This window comes from Solanum tuberosum, unplaced genomic scaffold (assembly GCF_000226075.1).
Source record: "Solanum tuberosum cultivar DM 1-3 516 R44 unplaced genomic scaffold, SolTub_3.0 scf00171, whole genome shotgun sequence".
NCBI classification, from domain to species: domain Eukaryota; kingdom Viridiplantae; phylum Streptophyta; class Magnoliopsida; order Solanales; family Solanaceae; genus Solanum; species Solanum tuberosum.
In genome coordinates this window covers 516,442-531,203 of record NW_006239097.1, presented here as the reverse complement: position 1 = coordinate 531,203, position 14,762 = coordinate 516,442, and the positions used below count along the sequence as shown (strand labels likewise).

At 37.6% G+C, this 14,762-nt stretch overlaps 1 protein-coding gene across 1 annotated transcript; it reads left to right on the top strand.

The window, feature by feature from the left end:
- Positions 1-286: 286 nt before the first annotated feature.
- LOC107061829 (uncharacterized) lies at positions 287-2,656 on the top strand. The gene is made up of 4 exons (XM_015311726.1): positions 287-397; positions 671-1,391; positions 1,595-2,278; positions 2,394-2,656. The coding sequence occupies exons 1-4, from the start codon at positions 287-289 to the stop codon at positions 2,654-2,656; spliced, it is 1,779 nt and encodes a 592-aa protein (XP_015167212.1).
- The last annotated feature ends 12,106 nt before the right edge of the window (positions 2,657-14,762 follow it).

The window sequence follows — 14,762 nt, the reverse complement described above, 5'->3', positions numbered from 1 at the left end:
TGCTATATTTTAGGATTTAGTTATTGGAGATAATGTTAGCTTATTTCACTCATTTTCTTTAGCTTTTTAAGTTATGAATTCATGTATTTATATTGCAGTCATTATTTCAATAAACAAAAAAACTTAACCTTGTTGCTTCTCCTTTCTTTCTTAGTAAACATCTGTTATTCTCCTGTTAAAAACCTACAGATTGATATCAGAGCATTGCCATCTTGAGAGATCTGTGAGAAAAGAGTGAACCATATAAACCCTTCTTTGAACTACTATCTTAAATAGTTTATAGAAAATGAATTCTGAAACAAGCTTCTTAACTCCACCAGTCTTCAATGGTGAGAATTATCAAGCTTGGGAAATTAGAATGATGGTTCATCTTGAAGCGCTAGATCTCTGCGAAGCAGTAGAAGAGGATTAAGTAGTAACTTCTCTCGGTGATAATCCAACAGTGAATCAGATGAAACATCACAAGGAGAATAAGACAAGGAAAGCCAAAGCTAAAGCATGCCTTTTCTCGGCAGTATCCTCTTCAATTCATACCAGAATTATGCAAATGAAGTTTGCAGCAGAAATTTGGGAGTATCCCAGAAAAGAAGACCAAGGAAATGAAAGACTGCAGAATATGCAAGTGATAAATCTGATTCAAGAATTTGAAATGAAGAGAATGAAAGAATAGGAAACTATTAAAGACTATGCAGACAAACTACTCGACTTGGCAAACAAGGTGAGACTGTTCGGTAAGGATTTCACTGATGAAAGAATTGTTCAAAAGATTCTTGTTACACTTCCTGAGAAATATGAAGCCACAATTTTTTCTTTAGAGAATTCTAAAGATTTGTCAAGCGTTACCTTGGCAGAACTTGTTAAAGGTTTGCAGGCATTAGAGCAAAGGAGATTAATAGGGAAACAAGGTTCTGTTGAAGGTGCTTTTCAAGCTAATTCACTGAACAACAAGTCAAACAAAGGAAGGAAAAAGAACAAGACGCAGAGGCCAAGCATTAATTACAACAAACATGGAGGAAGTCAGCCTCCCTGCCCTCATTGCAAAAAGACAAATCACTCTCAACAGAAATGTTGGTGGAGACCAGACGTCAAGTGCAACAAATGTGGTCAATTAGGCCATGTGGAGAGGGTATGCAAGTCACAACCGCAACAAGAAGAATCTAAGGCTGCAGTAAATCAATATCAAGAAGAGCAATTGTTTGTAGCAACTTGTTTTGCTAGCAAAAACGCTTCTAAAAGTTGGTTAATTGATAGTGGATGCATAAATCATATGACCAGCAACCAAGAACTCTTTAAAGATCTAGATAGATATTTTATTTCCAAAGTGAAAATTGGAAATGGAGAATATCTTGATGCGAGAGGCAGAGGAACTGTTGCAATTGAAAGCCTTACAGGTTTGAAACTTATAGTTGATGTTCTTTTGTTCCTGATCTTGATCAAAACCTCTTAAGTGTTGGACAACTACTTGAAAATGGTTTGAAAGTGTTGTTTGAAGAAAAATCATGTGTCATCAAGGATGCTAATAATAAAGAGATGTTCAAGGTCAAGACGAGAGGAAAGAGTTTTGCCTTGAACTTGTTGGACGAGGAATAAGCAGCAATTATCAAGTTGGAAAATAACTCAGAACTATGGCACAAAAGACTCAGACATTTTCATCACGATGCTATACTCTTCATGAAAGAAAATAAACTAGCAAAAGGTCTTCCAAGCCTTGAGAAGAACCTGTCTGCTTGTGAAGCTTGTCAGTATGGGAAGCAAGCAAGGTTGCCTTTTCAGAATTCATCATGGAGGGCAAAGCAGAATCTGCAACTTATTCACACGGATGTAGGCGGACCTCAGAAATCACCATCTTTAAAGGGTAGTAAGTACTATATTGCCTTTATTGATGATTGTACCAGATATTGTTGGATTTATGTTTTGAATTATAAATTTGAGGTCGCTGATGTATTCTGGAAATATAAGGCTTTTGTGGAAAATCAGAGTGGTTGCAGAATTCAGGTGATAAGATCCGACAATGGAACTGAGTATACTTCAGAAAAATTCAACAAGTTTTGTAATGAAGCGGGAATTGAGCATCAGCTAACAACACCATATACTCCCCAACAAAATGGAGTAGTGGAAAGAAAAAATAGGACGCTAATGGAGATGACAAGGTGTTTGCTCCATGAGAAAGGACTGCCAAAGAAATTTTGGGCTGAAGCTGCAAATACAGCAATATTTCTGCTAAACAGATTGCCAACTAAGGCCTTGCAAAAGAAAACACCATTTGAGGCTTGGTTTGGTTACAAAACCTTTGCTAACAAATCTGAAAACATTTGGTTGTTTTTGTTTTTCTTATGTACCTCATGTGAAAAGAGATAAGTTGAATAAGAAGGCTGAACTTGGAATTTTTGTAGGATACAGCAGTCTCTCAAAAGCTTATAGGATCTATCAACCTCAAAATGACAAAATCATTGTTAGGAGGGATGTCAAGTTTGTGGAAAATGACACCTGGAGCTGGCAAAATGATGAAAAGCAAAAAAATCTAGAATCTCTAGATGAAGATATTGATGATATACCTATTAGAGGCACAAGAGCACTTTCTGATATATATCAAAGGTGTAATATTGCAATTTTAGAACCAGGAGGATTTATGGAGGCTGCTAAAGATGAAAAATGAAGATATGCAATGCAGGAGGAGCTTAAAATGATAGAAAAGAACAACACATGTGAGCTGGTTGACAGACCATCGCACAAGAAGGCTATTGGAGTCAAGTGGGCCTATAGGACCAAGCTAAATCCTGATGGTTCCATAAACAAGTACAAGGCCAGGCTGGTTGCAAAAGGGTACGTAGAAACTTTTGCTCCTGTCACCCGTTTGGATACGATAAGAATGTTGTTAGCTTTAGCAACTCCACTGGGATGGAAGATACACCAGCTTGATGTGAAATCAGCTTTCCTAAATGGCTACCTTGAAGAAGAAATCTTTGTAGAACAACCTGAAGGTTTTTCTATCAAAGGCAAAGAAGACAAAGTGTACCTTCTAAAGAAGGCATTGTACGACTTAAAACAAGCTCCTAGAGCTTGGTATAGCAGAATTGATGCTCATCTTCTGAGCTTCGGCTTTACAAAAAGTCTCAGCGAGTCTACACTCTATATTAGAAAATAAAATTCTGATTTAACCATTGTTTCTTTGTATGTAGATGGCTTTCTAGTTACATGTAGCAATTTGAACTTGATTAATTTGTTCAAGACTGAAATGATAGAAGGTTTTGAGATGACAGACCTTTGGTGAAATGTTCTACTTTCTAGGCATGGAAATTCGGCAAAAAGGACATGAGGTCTTCATATGCCAGCAGAAATATGCTAAAGAAATTCTCATAAAGTTCAAAATGGAAGAATACAAGTCTACAACAACTCCTATGAATCAAAAGGAGAAGTTCTGCAAAGATGATGGAGCTGAAAAGGTTGATGAAGGGCTTTATAGGAGCCTGATAGGTTGCCTAATGTACTTGACAGCAACAAGACCAGATGATCTTTATGCTGTGAGTTTACTTTCAATATATATGCATTATGCTAGCGAAATTCATTTTCAAGCATCTAAACGTGTGATTAGATATATTAAAGGTACTGCAAATTTTGGCATAATGTTTAAAAAAGCATCATACTTTCAGTTTCTTGGATTTTCTGATAGTGATTGGGCTGGTAGCTCAAATGATATGAGAAGCACCTCAGGTTACTGTTTTAGTTTTGGTTCTGGAATGTTCTCTTGGTGTTAAAAGAAGCAAGATATTGTGGCTCAGTCTACAGCTGAAGCAGAGTACATTGCGGCTGCATCAGCTGTGAATCAAGCTCTTTGGATTTGGAAGCTACTGACAAATTTGTATATGGAGCAAAAGAAGAGCACTGAAATCTTTGTTGATAATCAGGCTGCAATTTCAATTGCAAATAATCCCGTTTCACATGGAAAGACAAAACATTTCAAGATCAAGCTTTATTTCTTGAGGGAGCTGCAAAAGAATGGAGACATAGACTTGGTGCACTGCAAAACTGATTTTCAATCTGCTGATATTTTAACTAAGGCCCTACCTAGAGCAAGATTTGAATTTCTCAGAAAAAGGCTTGGGATTGCTGCTCTTGAGTCAAGGAGGTGTGTTGAAAGTGGTGCCTCAAAACCTGGAGATTAGTTCCACTTTCTGTTGTATCAATATACAGCTTAAAAGTAGAATTAAAGTTCAGATAAATTAGGCTACAATATTTGGCAGAATCTGATTAGTTAGTTGCTATATTTTAGGCTTTAGTTATTGGAGATAATGTTTAGCTTATTTCACTCCTTTTCTTTAGCTTTTTAAGTTATGAATTCATGTATTTATATTACAGTCATTATTTCAATAAACAAAAAAACTTAACCTTGATTCTTCTCTTTTCTTTCTTAGTAAACATCTGTTATTCTCCTGTTAAAAACCTACAAATAGCATAAAGACGGTTTCCTCCTTCGCCTTCCCCTGAAGTAGCTCCTCTAGATGTAGCTCTGTCTGATGGAGCAACTGAAGAAGACTGAGCTCTATTACCCCTATTACCGTTAACCTGCTTGTTCTTCGAACACTCTTGCATAAAATGACTGTTCTAGCCACACTTGAAACAACCAGTGGAGTCATCACGACACATCCCTAAGTGGTTCCTACCACACTTAGCATATGTAGGAGGCTTACTACCCCCTTGTGCCATACTACCTTGAGAATAGGCAGTTTTATCTTTGAAATTCTGACTATTGTACTCACTTTTGTTCCCTTGTGCAGGTGCACTAGCAGATAATGGAGTAGGTCCCTTCTACTTAGGTTGGAAAGAAGACATGTTCGCATTTCTCTTTTGCTGCCCGTACTCATTCCCTGATGTCTTAGCCCTCTTATTCTTAAACTCTTCTCTATCCCTCAGCTTATCCTCCTCAACTTGTTGCACATGGATCATTAGCCTTGCTATGTCCATATCCCTTATCAGCATAGTTGCCTTGCTTTCCTTACTTGACAGACGAGACAATCCAGCAACAAATAAACTCATCATGCTCCTCATGTCAGCAACCATCTCCGAAGCATAGCGGGAAAGTTGTGTGAACTTCATACTATACTCATGAACACCCATAGATTCCTGCTTAAGGGTAACGCGTTCTCGTACCTTTGCTTCTCTTAGATCATGGGGAAAGAAACGCTACATGAAAGCACTCTTAAAAATAGCCTAACTCACAATCGGTTACGCACAAGCAAGAGTTAGAAAGAAACTGTATAGAGATGAACTCTATTGCATTAAATGAGTATGAAAGAAGTGAGAATTTCCTAAATGTTATAGTCTCCTAATTATATATGTGGCGCGCTTCACACCGATAACTAGGACCCTACAGACACGGCTTCATAGACTCCCTAACACTCTTGAACTCTCTGCTCTGATACCAAGTTTGTCACTCCCCGAGCCTACAACCTAGGCGGGACTGGTACTCAAGAACCATTGCTTGCCCCAAGCGAACCCTTGGCCTGGCTTACTTACTCAGCAGAAGACTTTAAGCATTAAGAAAAGAACTGAAATGCAACATAATCAACTGTCTCAAACTAAACTCATAATGTTTTAGAAATAAATATTTAACATAGCCAAAGTGGCAACTCAAATCTGACCATAAGCCAATAACAAGGTAAAGACAAATGACTAACTGGTTGTCTATCTATGAAGCCTCTAAAACTGAGATGGATGTCGGGACAAGACCCCCAACATCCTAATGAACTAAAATGATAAAGTAATGAAAAAGGGGATCCTTTGGAAGCTAGGAGGCTCACCAACAACTCTGACGCTCAACTGGATCACCGATGCGCTCGATGTTGATCCTGATTACCTGAATCTACATCATTATAAGATGCAGGCCAACTAGTATCAGTACATTGAATGTACGAGAATGCGAGGGGAATTCTAAAACAAGACGTAAGCTTGAAAGGAACCGAAAGAACATACCTTGGCTCAACTCAACTCAACTTAACTCATTTCAATATAAAGCAATAAAATAAATGCAATATAAAGAAAAGCTTTTAAAACATGGATATCAACTCTGTGTATTTAGAAATACAATAGTAACTCTGAATGTAAGCAAAGATACAATATAAACTATGAATGTATATAAAAATACACGTAACTCTGTGTATATAGGAATACAAAATACTGGTGTGGGAGTTTCTCTAACCGACAGCCATTACTTAAGAGTTATTGTGATGATACATCGTTTTGCCTTACGCTGCCAGGGCTGTCCTATACCTTGCCAAGTGCATAGAACCTGACTACTAAGTGGATCCACTAGTCTATGCTAAAAAGCACTAAGGAATCATCTAAAAAGTATGACCCTTTTCTACCCATGATGGCTACATGGTTTATGGGGGCTGGGAGTTGTTTGAACTCTCCCCCATATCGATGTTCAATACTACTCCCAAAATATAATACTAGCTCTTATGTTTAAAAACATACTTCTTTCTGTGCTTTAAGATAATTTCTCAAAACTTAGCTCAAAGGCTATCTTGGAATTAAAGTTTCCTCTCTTGCTTAATTATGAAAGCATTTACTCTTTACTGAAAACTAGTTCAAAGGCTCTTTCGGAAATCTTAGTTTCCTGTCTTATTTAAATGTGAAAACATAGTAATATCTTTGGAAATACATAATCCCGATATACTCTTTTGAAGAAATGAACTTCAAATCTTTTACTCTTTACTCAACTCAAAACTCAGGTCTTAAAACAAAGTTAAAATATTTGTAAAAGACTTTTGGAAGACTCTATGAACTTCTCTTGACTTGGCTGTTAACCTTTCTTGACTTGACTCTTAACTTCTCTTGACTTGACTCTTAACTTCTCTTGACTTGACTCTTAACTTTCCTTGAATTGAATTATGGAATCAAGATTGTGATTTGTGATAAGAAAGATCTCATGATGTTTAGGAGTGTTTTAGATAGTTAAACATGAGAAATGATCAAGAAATCACTGCCTGAAAGCAAGTCTGCGACGCGGAGCCGCATTTAATTATTTGGTCGCGAAATAAATTTTGAGGTAGAACGTTCTGTGACCAGTACGCGACGCGGAGAAATTTGGTCAATCCTGAGGAACAGGTACGCGACGCGGACCTGTGTACCCAGATTTGCCCGACTTGTTCCTTCTTCATTTTCTAACCCCAATTCGCCTATATTCAATTCTTTTTCTCAACTCCTCTGTAGATTCAGATATCCAGTATATGTAAACAAGAATCTTATCAAACACAACTCTAAAATCGACCTTAAACTCTCAAGAACTCCTCAATCTCATCGCAAATTCAAGAACGACAACAATTCAAGAACATAAAAGTCTCAATCTTTTAGGAAGAAAAACATACTGAAATAAACATGTTTGGTGCGTGGGTGAACGAACCCAATGCTATGTGAACTCACATACCTCATAGGATTGAATCCTTGGGGAAATCCGCACTCAATTCCTCAAGAAATCGACGAGTCCTTGCTCCTTCTCCTCTTTTCTCTTCTCTCAAAACCCTAACTCTTTTTTATGAACCGTAAACTGAACCAATTCACTTTAGACCCCAACTTAATTACCAAAAATGAATTTAATTAATAGGGTTGTGAAAAGACCAAAGTACCCTTCTAAAATCCTGTTTTGACTTTCCCTATCTAGATAGCCCAACTTCAAATGGGCATATCTCCCTCATACGAACTCGAAATTGCGCAAATTTGGCAGTGTTCGAAAGATAATTCAAAGTTCTTTCCTACGGCATCTTGTAGCACACCTAACTCATCCTAATCTAGGAGTTATGGTCGTTTGAAGTTGACCCAAAACTCATACTTAACTTAATTTTTGTCAAATTTCCATATTTTCTTTCTTTCCAAAAATGACTCTTTCTAATTCTAAATCTTTCTAGTAGCGGGGTGTTACACTTTGAGAGCATCCGCTACTTGAGATTTTTTGTTTCAACAAATAGATAAATCCATAACGTGAAAAATCATCGATAACGGTGATAAAATATTTTTCTCCACCTAAAGATGGAACATCAAAGGGTCCGTAAATATCAGTGTGTATAATTTCAAGAAGCTGAGTGCTCCTTGTGGCACATTTCTTGCTATGTTTGGTTTGCTTTCCTTTAATGCAATCCAAACATATATCAAGGTCAGCAAAATTCAAATTCGGAAGAATTTCATTCTTTACTAATCCTTTTAATCGTTCTTTGGATACATGACCTAAATGTTTATGCCACAAATAAGCAGAACTTTCATTTAGTGAACTACTTTTAATTCCAACATTTTTATGAATAGTAAGGAGGGATTCAGAAAAATTATTATCAAGTTTCAATCTATATAAATCATCAATAAGAGCACCAGAACCATAAAAAATAGTATTCTTATATAAATTGAAACATCCATGTCCAAACTTAAAATCAAATCCAGAAACATCAAGTCTTGAAACAGAAATCATATTCTTAGAAACTGAAGGAACATAAAGAGTCTGTCATAGATCAAGGTGATGTCCAGTCTCAAAGATCAACTGATAAGTCTCTATGCCTTCAATTTGAGCCTTCATGCGATTTCCCATGAACAAGAAATCCTTATTTGGATTTGTTATTTGGATCATAGTGAATCCCTGCAACATAATGGATACATGCGTAGTTGCACCAGAATCAAGCCACCAAGTATTATTAGGAGCTTCTACTAAATTTGATTTGAAACATACAAAAGCAATAAATGTACCTTTCTTTTCAAACCAAGCTTTACGTTTGTGGAAATCTTTCGAATAGTGTCCTTCCTTTTTACAGAAATGACACACATCAGCCTTGAGTTCCTTATGAGCATCCTGTGGAACTTTAGCAGGTGCTTTCTTTTTCTTAAACTTGTTGGCCTTCACTTTAAGTCCTTTACCAGCTCCTTGACCCATGAGGTTAATGGAATGACCTCCTTGTTTCTTAAGTCTTGACTCCTCTTGAATAAGCATGCTGGACAATTCACTAACATCCCACTTATCCTTAATAGTGTTATAGTTAATTTGGAATGGTCCATACTCAAGAGGCAACGAGTTCAGAATAAACTGAACCAAGAAGGTGTCATCCACTTTCATCCCTAAGGTCTGAAGTCTTACTGTAATGTTAGTTATCTCGATGATATGATTTTGCATACTATGCGACCCATCAAACTTCATGATCGTGAGTTCAGCCATTAGTGTACCAGCGAGAGACTTATCAGCAGAACGAAAACGTTCTTTCAAAAACTTCAAGTATTCCCTACCGCTTTCTGTTTGTGTAATAGTACTCTTAATGTTGTTAGCAACAGTCATTCACATAAACATAAGGCTTAATGTGTTAGAGCGTTCCCATGATTTATGAAAAGATTTCTCATCCTTACTGCTCTTATCAGTAATGGCTGTAGGTTTGTCATTTAGCAGAGCCAAGTCAAGATCCATCACACCTTAAGTGAAACTGGACTTCTTCATGCCATTCAGAGATGTTCAATCCATTGAACACAGTAACAGATGAAGAATGTGAATAAAGAGGAATAACTGCAAAATAGATATACATTCTCACAAATTAGAAAATAATGTAAATTCAGTAAAGCGATAAAACATATATCGTAATTCTCCTTTGGGTCGATACTATGACACATTATCATGATTTAAATGCCATTTTTTTTTATCTTTAATAGGTAATTGAATATTTTTAACCAAACACATACAACATCTTTGGATATACAATATATATTTGACTAAAAATTATTAATTTACCTCATAATTTTCACTAATCGTAGAATGATAGATTCACCTTTGGGTAAATTCTTAAGTTCTAGCAATAGTGAAAGTCAATTTATCTATTTATTTTTCAATATAGGAATCTAATTAATCTTCATAGATAAATGACAATTTGATGAATGCATATTTTTCTTAACCATACTAGTTTGGTCACTTTGGTGACTAACAAACTATATGAATACAAATACACACATAATATCATAAAATTTTTGTGCATGTGAAATTTTTTATACATTTTAGTTTGGCCACTTTGGTGACTAACAAACTATAGAAACATAATATATGCATCAAGTGATCATAAATATTATATGTGTAGACGTCCTTTTTTTCTAGTTTGGCCACTTTGGTGACTAACAAACTATAGAAACATAACTACATACATAATATCATAAAAATTTGTGCATGTGAATAATTTTACACATTTTAGTTTGGCCAAATTGGTGACTAACAAACTATAGAAACATAATACTTGCTTCAACTGATCATAAATATTATATGTGTAGACGTTAATTTTTCTAGTTTGGCCACTTTGATGACTAACAAACTATTTTGCACCAAGTACACACATATAATTTATTGCTTAGTATAACGACTACTTTAATTTATTGCACAATCTAAAACAAAACATAATTATTACATTATAGAAACTTAAACCATAAGAAACTAGGAAGAATGCTCATCATAGAGTTAGTGCCCACCAATACAAAACAATAATGTAACAAGACATGTATATTGAAGAGGATCTTAAAATGATTTTTTTTAATTAACCTCAATGTGCACGTCCTTTCAAAGAAGTGAGTTTCTTATGTATTGTTTTTACTTTGTTCTCATTGATGTAACAACAAAATTCGAGCAAGTTTGCAAGTGACATTATGTTAGTCTCTTACATCATCTTAGATAGATATATTGGAACATTGATAGTAAGTATTGACGTGCAGCATGCGATAAACAGCACATCATAAATATTGAATGTTTCATATACGAAGATTATCGATTCAAACAATCCAGGCTCCGATGCCACATGCAAGATTAAATATTTTAATTCATAATATCTGGATCTTGAACACGATAATCTTACATAGAGATCATTAGAGGCAAATACCTGATGCGGAAGACATCATCACAGATAAAAGTGAAAGCGTTAGTCGTAAATTGGTTTCTACCTCCTTGCCCTAGCCTTACGTTCTCACAACCGTCAGCGATGGAATTAATGAAGAGAATATGTGGTAACCCTAATGGGTGGAGGGAGGACCAATTTATAGAGGTTAAGCCTTAATCTGGTATGTCTATCAAATAACCAATGTACAGACGAGATCTATTATTCATTAAATATTATTTATGGTATTACTTGGGTTACAAGTAAACTTGGGCCATAATTATAAGAATTATTCTTACAATTACATGCAAAACAATCTTTCCATGCATCCCCGACAATCCCGATATTTTGACAACACGCAATGAAATGAAGCCAAACTAGAGCTCCATAGGTCACAAAAATCAAATTTGAAATATAAACCAAAAGATGAAATAATCGATTTTATCGCGAAGTACGTGGCTGCAATTGAAACCCTCAAGACAAAATGACCACCTCGATTGTGGAGGTCAAACTTTGCAATTACTCTTACAAAAACTGGTCAACCTTATGAAATATCCATCACGATTGCAGACAGGAGGCCACGCGACCGTGAGGTAAGGTGCAATGCCCACCACAATCACGGAGGTTTCATCGCGATTATGATGAAGGATTTTACCGACACCATATGTTGATGCATCAGCTAGAACTCAAGTTCACAAATTCCCTGATGGGGTGCTCGAGATTCATTCAAAATCTCATGCACACAAATGAATTATTCTACCCCACCAAATTCGACATCAAGACTCAAAAAAGATGTCAAAACTTCCAACCGAGATCTTATCAATGAAAAGTGGGTCCCACATCCAATTTCCTTCGATTCAAGTCAAATTCCACAAGGTAGTTCAAAATGATCCCAAAAGCCTCAGGATCCACTCCGAAGGTTCTTCTGACCAAACTCGATGTTTTGGAGCTAACAAAGTCGTCAAAATTGTGTTTTGAGGTCGTCGACCTGATGTTTTGACCATAGTCGACTATTCATGTTTTAAAAGCTTCAAAAACATAAAAACTTGCACAAAAACCAAACGAACGACCAGGTGACCAAACTGTCAATCTCAACGCTCTAAACACAAAAAAAATGCAATAAAGAGAAAATAACCTGGAGGTTTACTACATTGTAGTTGATTGAATTTTGGGTCTTGTGTTTGATTGATAATTAATGAGCGACATCGATAAAGGTTCTGCTTATATATTAGATTAAAAAGTATACTCGAGTTATGGGGTTGTTGGAATCTTAGGCTTTGAGGAATTAGAGGTCTCAGGTTTTGAGAAACTAATAGTCTCAAAAATTGGATCACTTGGGATCTTAGACTTAGGCAAACTTGGCGTCCCAAACTTTGGGGAATTCGGTGTCTCAGGCTTTTGGGAACTAGTAGTTTCAAATTTTGGAAAACTCGGGGTCTCATAACTTGGGGTCTTGGGGTTTGAGAAACTTGGGGTATCAAGCTTTGGGAAACTAGGTGTATTGGGCTTTGGGGAACTTGGGGTCTCAGGCTTTGAGAAATTTGGAGTTTCGGTGTTTGGGGAACTTGGATTCTCGGTCTTTGGAGAACTTGGAGTCTCGGGCTTTGGGGAACTAGGAGGCTCAAACTTTGGAGAACTTGGTGTCTCGGGCTTTGGCGAACTTGGTGTCTCGGACTTTAAAAAGCTATGAGTCTCAGGCTTAAACGAGCTAGGGGTCTCGGGTTTTGAGAAACTTGGAGTCTCAGATTTTGAGAAATTTGGGGTCTCGGGCTTTGAGAAAGTAGGAGTCTCGGGCGTTGAGAAACTTGGAGTCTTGGGCTTTGGAGAACTTGGGGTCTCAGGTTTTAAAAAAGTAGGAGCCTCGGGCTTTCGAGAACTTGAAGTCTCGGGTTTTTATAAATTAGGAGTCTTAGGCTTAGAGGAACTTGGCGTCTTGGGCTTCTTCGAGAAACTAGAAGTTTCAGGCTTTGAGAAACTAGGGGTCTGTGAGTTTGGAGAACTTGGAGTCGGAGTCTTAAGATTTGGAGAACTTGGGGTCTTGGGTTTTGAAAAACTAGGGGTCTCGGGCTTTGGGGAACTTGGAGTCTTCGGTTTTGAGAAACTAGGAGTCTCGGGCTTTGAGAAACTAGGGGTCTCAGGCTTTGCGGAATTTCGAATCTCAAGCTTTGGAGAACTTGGAGTCTCAGGCTTTGAGAAACTAAGAGTCTCAGGTTTTGAGAAACTTGGTGTCTCGGGCGTTAAAGAACTTGGAGCCTCGGGCTTCGAGGAACTTGGGGTTTCAGGCTTTGAGAAACTTGGAGTCTCGGGCCTTGAGAAACTTGGGGTCTCAGGTGTTGAAAAGCTAGGAGTCTCGGGCTTTGAAAAGCTAGGAGTTTTGGGTTTTGAAATGCTAGGGGTCACAGACTTAGGGGAACCTGGGGTCTCGGGATTTGGAGAATTTGGGATTTCAAGCTTTGATAAAGTAGGCATCTCAGACTTTGGGGAACTCTGAGTCTCAGGCTTTGAAAAGTTAGAGTTTCAGGTTTTGAAAAACTAGGAGTCTCAGGTTTTGGAGAACTTGGCATCTCAGGCTTTGAAGAACTAGAAGTTTCAGACTTGGAGAAGCTAGGGGTGTCGGGATTTGAGAAACTAGGGGTGTCGGGATTTGAGAAACTAGGGGTCTCAGGCTTTGAAGAACTTGGGATTTCAGGCTTTTGGAAAGTTGGGGTCTCAGACTTTGGGGAACTCGAAGTCTCAGGATTTGAGAAAGCTGTTGTCTCGGGTTTAGAGAAACTAGGGATTTCAGGCTCTGAAAAACTAGGGGCATCGATCTTTGGAGAATTAGGAGTCTCGGCCTTTGGAAAACTGGTAGTCTAGGGTTTTGAGAAAGTTGGAGTCTCAGATTTTGAGAAACTAGGGGTCTTTGGCTTTGAAAAACTTAGGATCTCGGGCTTTGAGAAAGTAGGTGTTTTGGGTTTTGAGAAAGTAGGGGTTTCGGGGTTTGGACAAGTAGGAGTCTTAGGCTTTGAGAAACTAAGGGTCTCCAATTTTGAGAAAGTAGGAGTCTTGAGCTTTGAAAAAGTAAGAGTCTCAAGCTTTTGGGAACTAGGGGTTTCGGGCTTTGAGAAAGTAGGAGTCTCAGGATTTTGTGAAATAGGGGTCTCGGGCATTAAGAAACTAGGAGTTTCAGGCTTTAAAAAAGTAAGAGTCTTAGGTTTTGAGAAAGTAGGAGTTTTGAGCCTTGGGGAATTAGGGATCTCGGGCTTTGAGAAACTAGGAGTCTCAGGTTTTGAGAAACTAGGGGTCACGGGCTCTGAAAAAGTAGGGGTCTTAGGTTTTGAGAAACTAGGAGTTTCGGGCTTTGAGAAACTAAGGGTCTTAGGTTTCGAGAAACTAGGAGTCTCGGGCTTTGAGAAACTAGGAGTTTCGGGCTTTGAGAAACTAAGGGTCTTAGGTTTCGAGAAACTAGGAGTCTCGGGCTTTGAGAAACTAGGGGTCGCAGATTTTGAGAAACTAGGAGTCTCGGGCTTTGAAAGACTGGGGGAATTGGAGAAACTTGGGGTAGCGGGCTTTGAAAGACCGGGGGAATTGTAGAAACTGGGGTAGTGGGCATTGAGAAACTAAGGGTAGTGGGCGTTGAGAAACTAGGAGTTTGTAGAATGCGACGTGCTGTTATAGTTGTAATCATGTGGTCATGTATAAAGTAGATAAATGCAAGCAATAAGATGGAGGACAATTTGGAATGCTGACCCATTTTTCTGCAGATGCAAGAAGCTTAGAGTAACATGTGTTAAGAGCAAATGAAGTTTTGAAATTCCAATAGTTTTTCATGTAGCTATATATAGATTTTTACAAGAACATAAAAAGGAGGATTTCAATATTTGATACGTTAGTTGACCTATTTATCTGCAA

Bases quoted from the DNA above. Each gene is read 5' to 3' on its own strand.
- LOC107061829 (XM_015311726.1), top strand. From the start codon at position 287: ATGAATTCTGAAACAAGCTTCTTAACTCCACCAGTCTTCAATGGTGAG. The intron at 398-670 runs GTAGAAGAGGAT...ATGAAAGAATAG, and splicing joins CGCTAGATCTCTGCGAAGCA to GAAACTATTAAAGACTATGC. The intron at 1,392-1,594 runs GTTTGAAACTTA...AGGAATAAGCAG, and splicing joins TGCAATTGAAAGCCTTACAG to CAATTATCAAGTTGGAAAAT.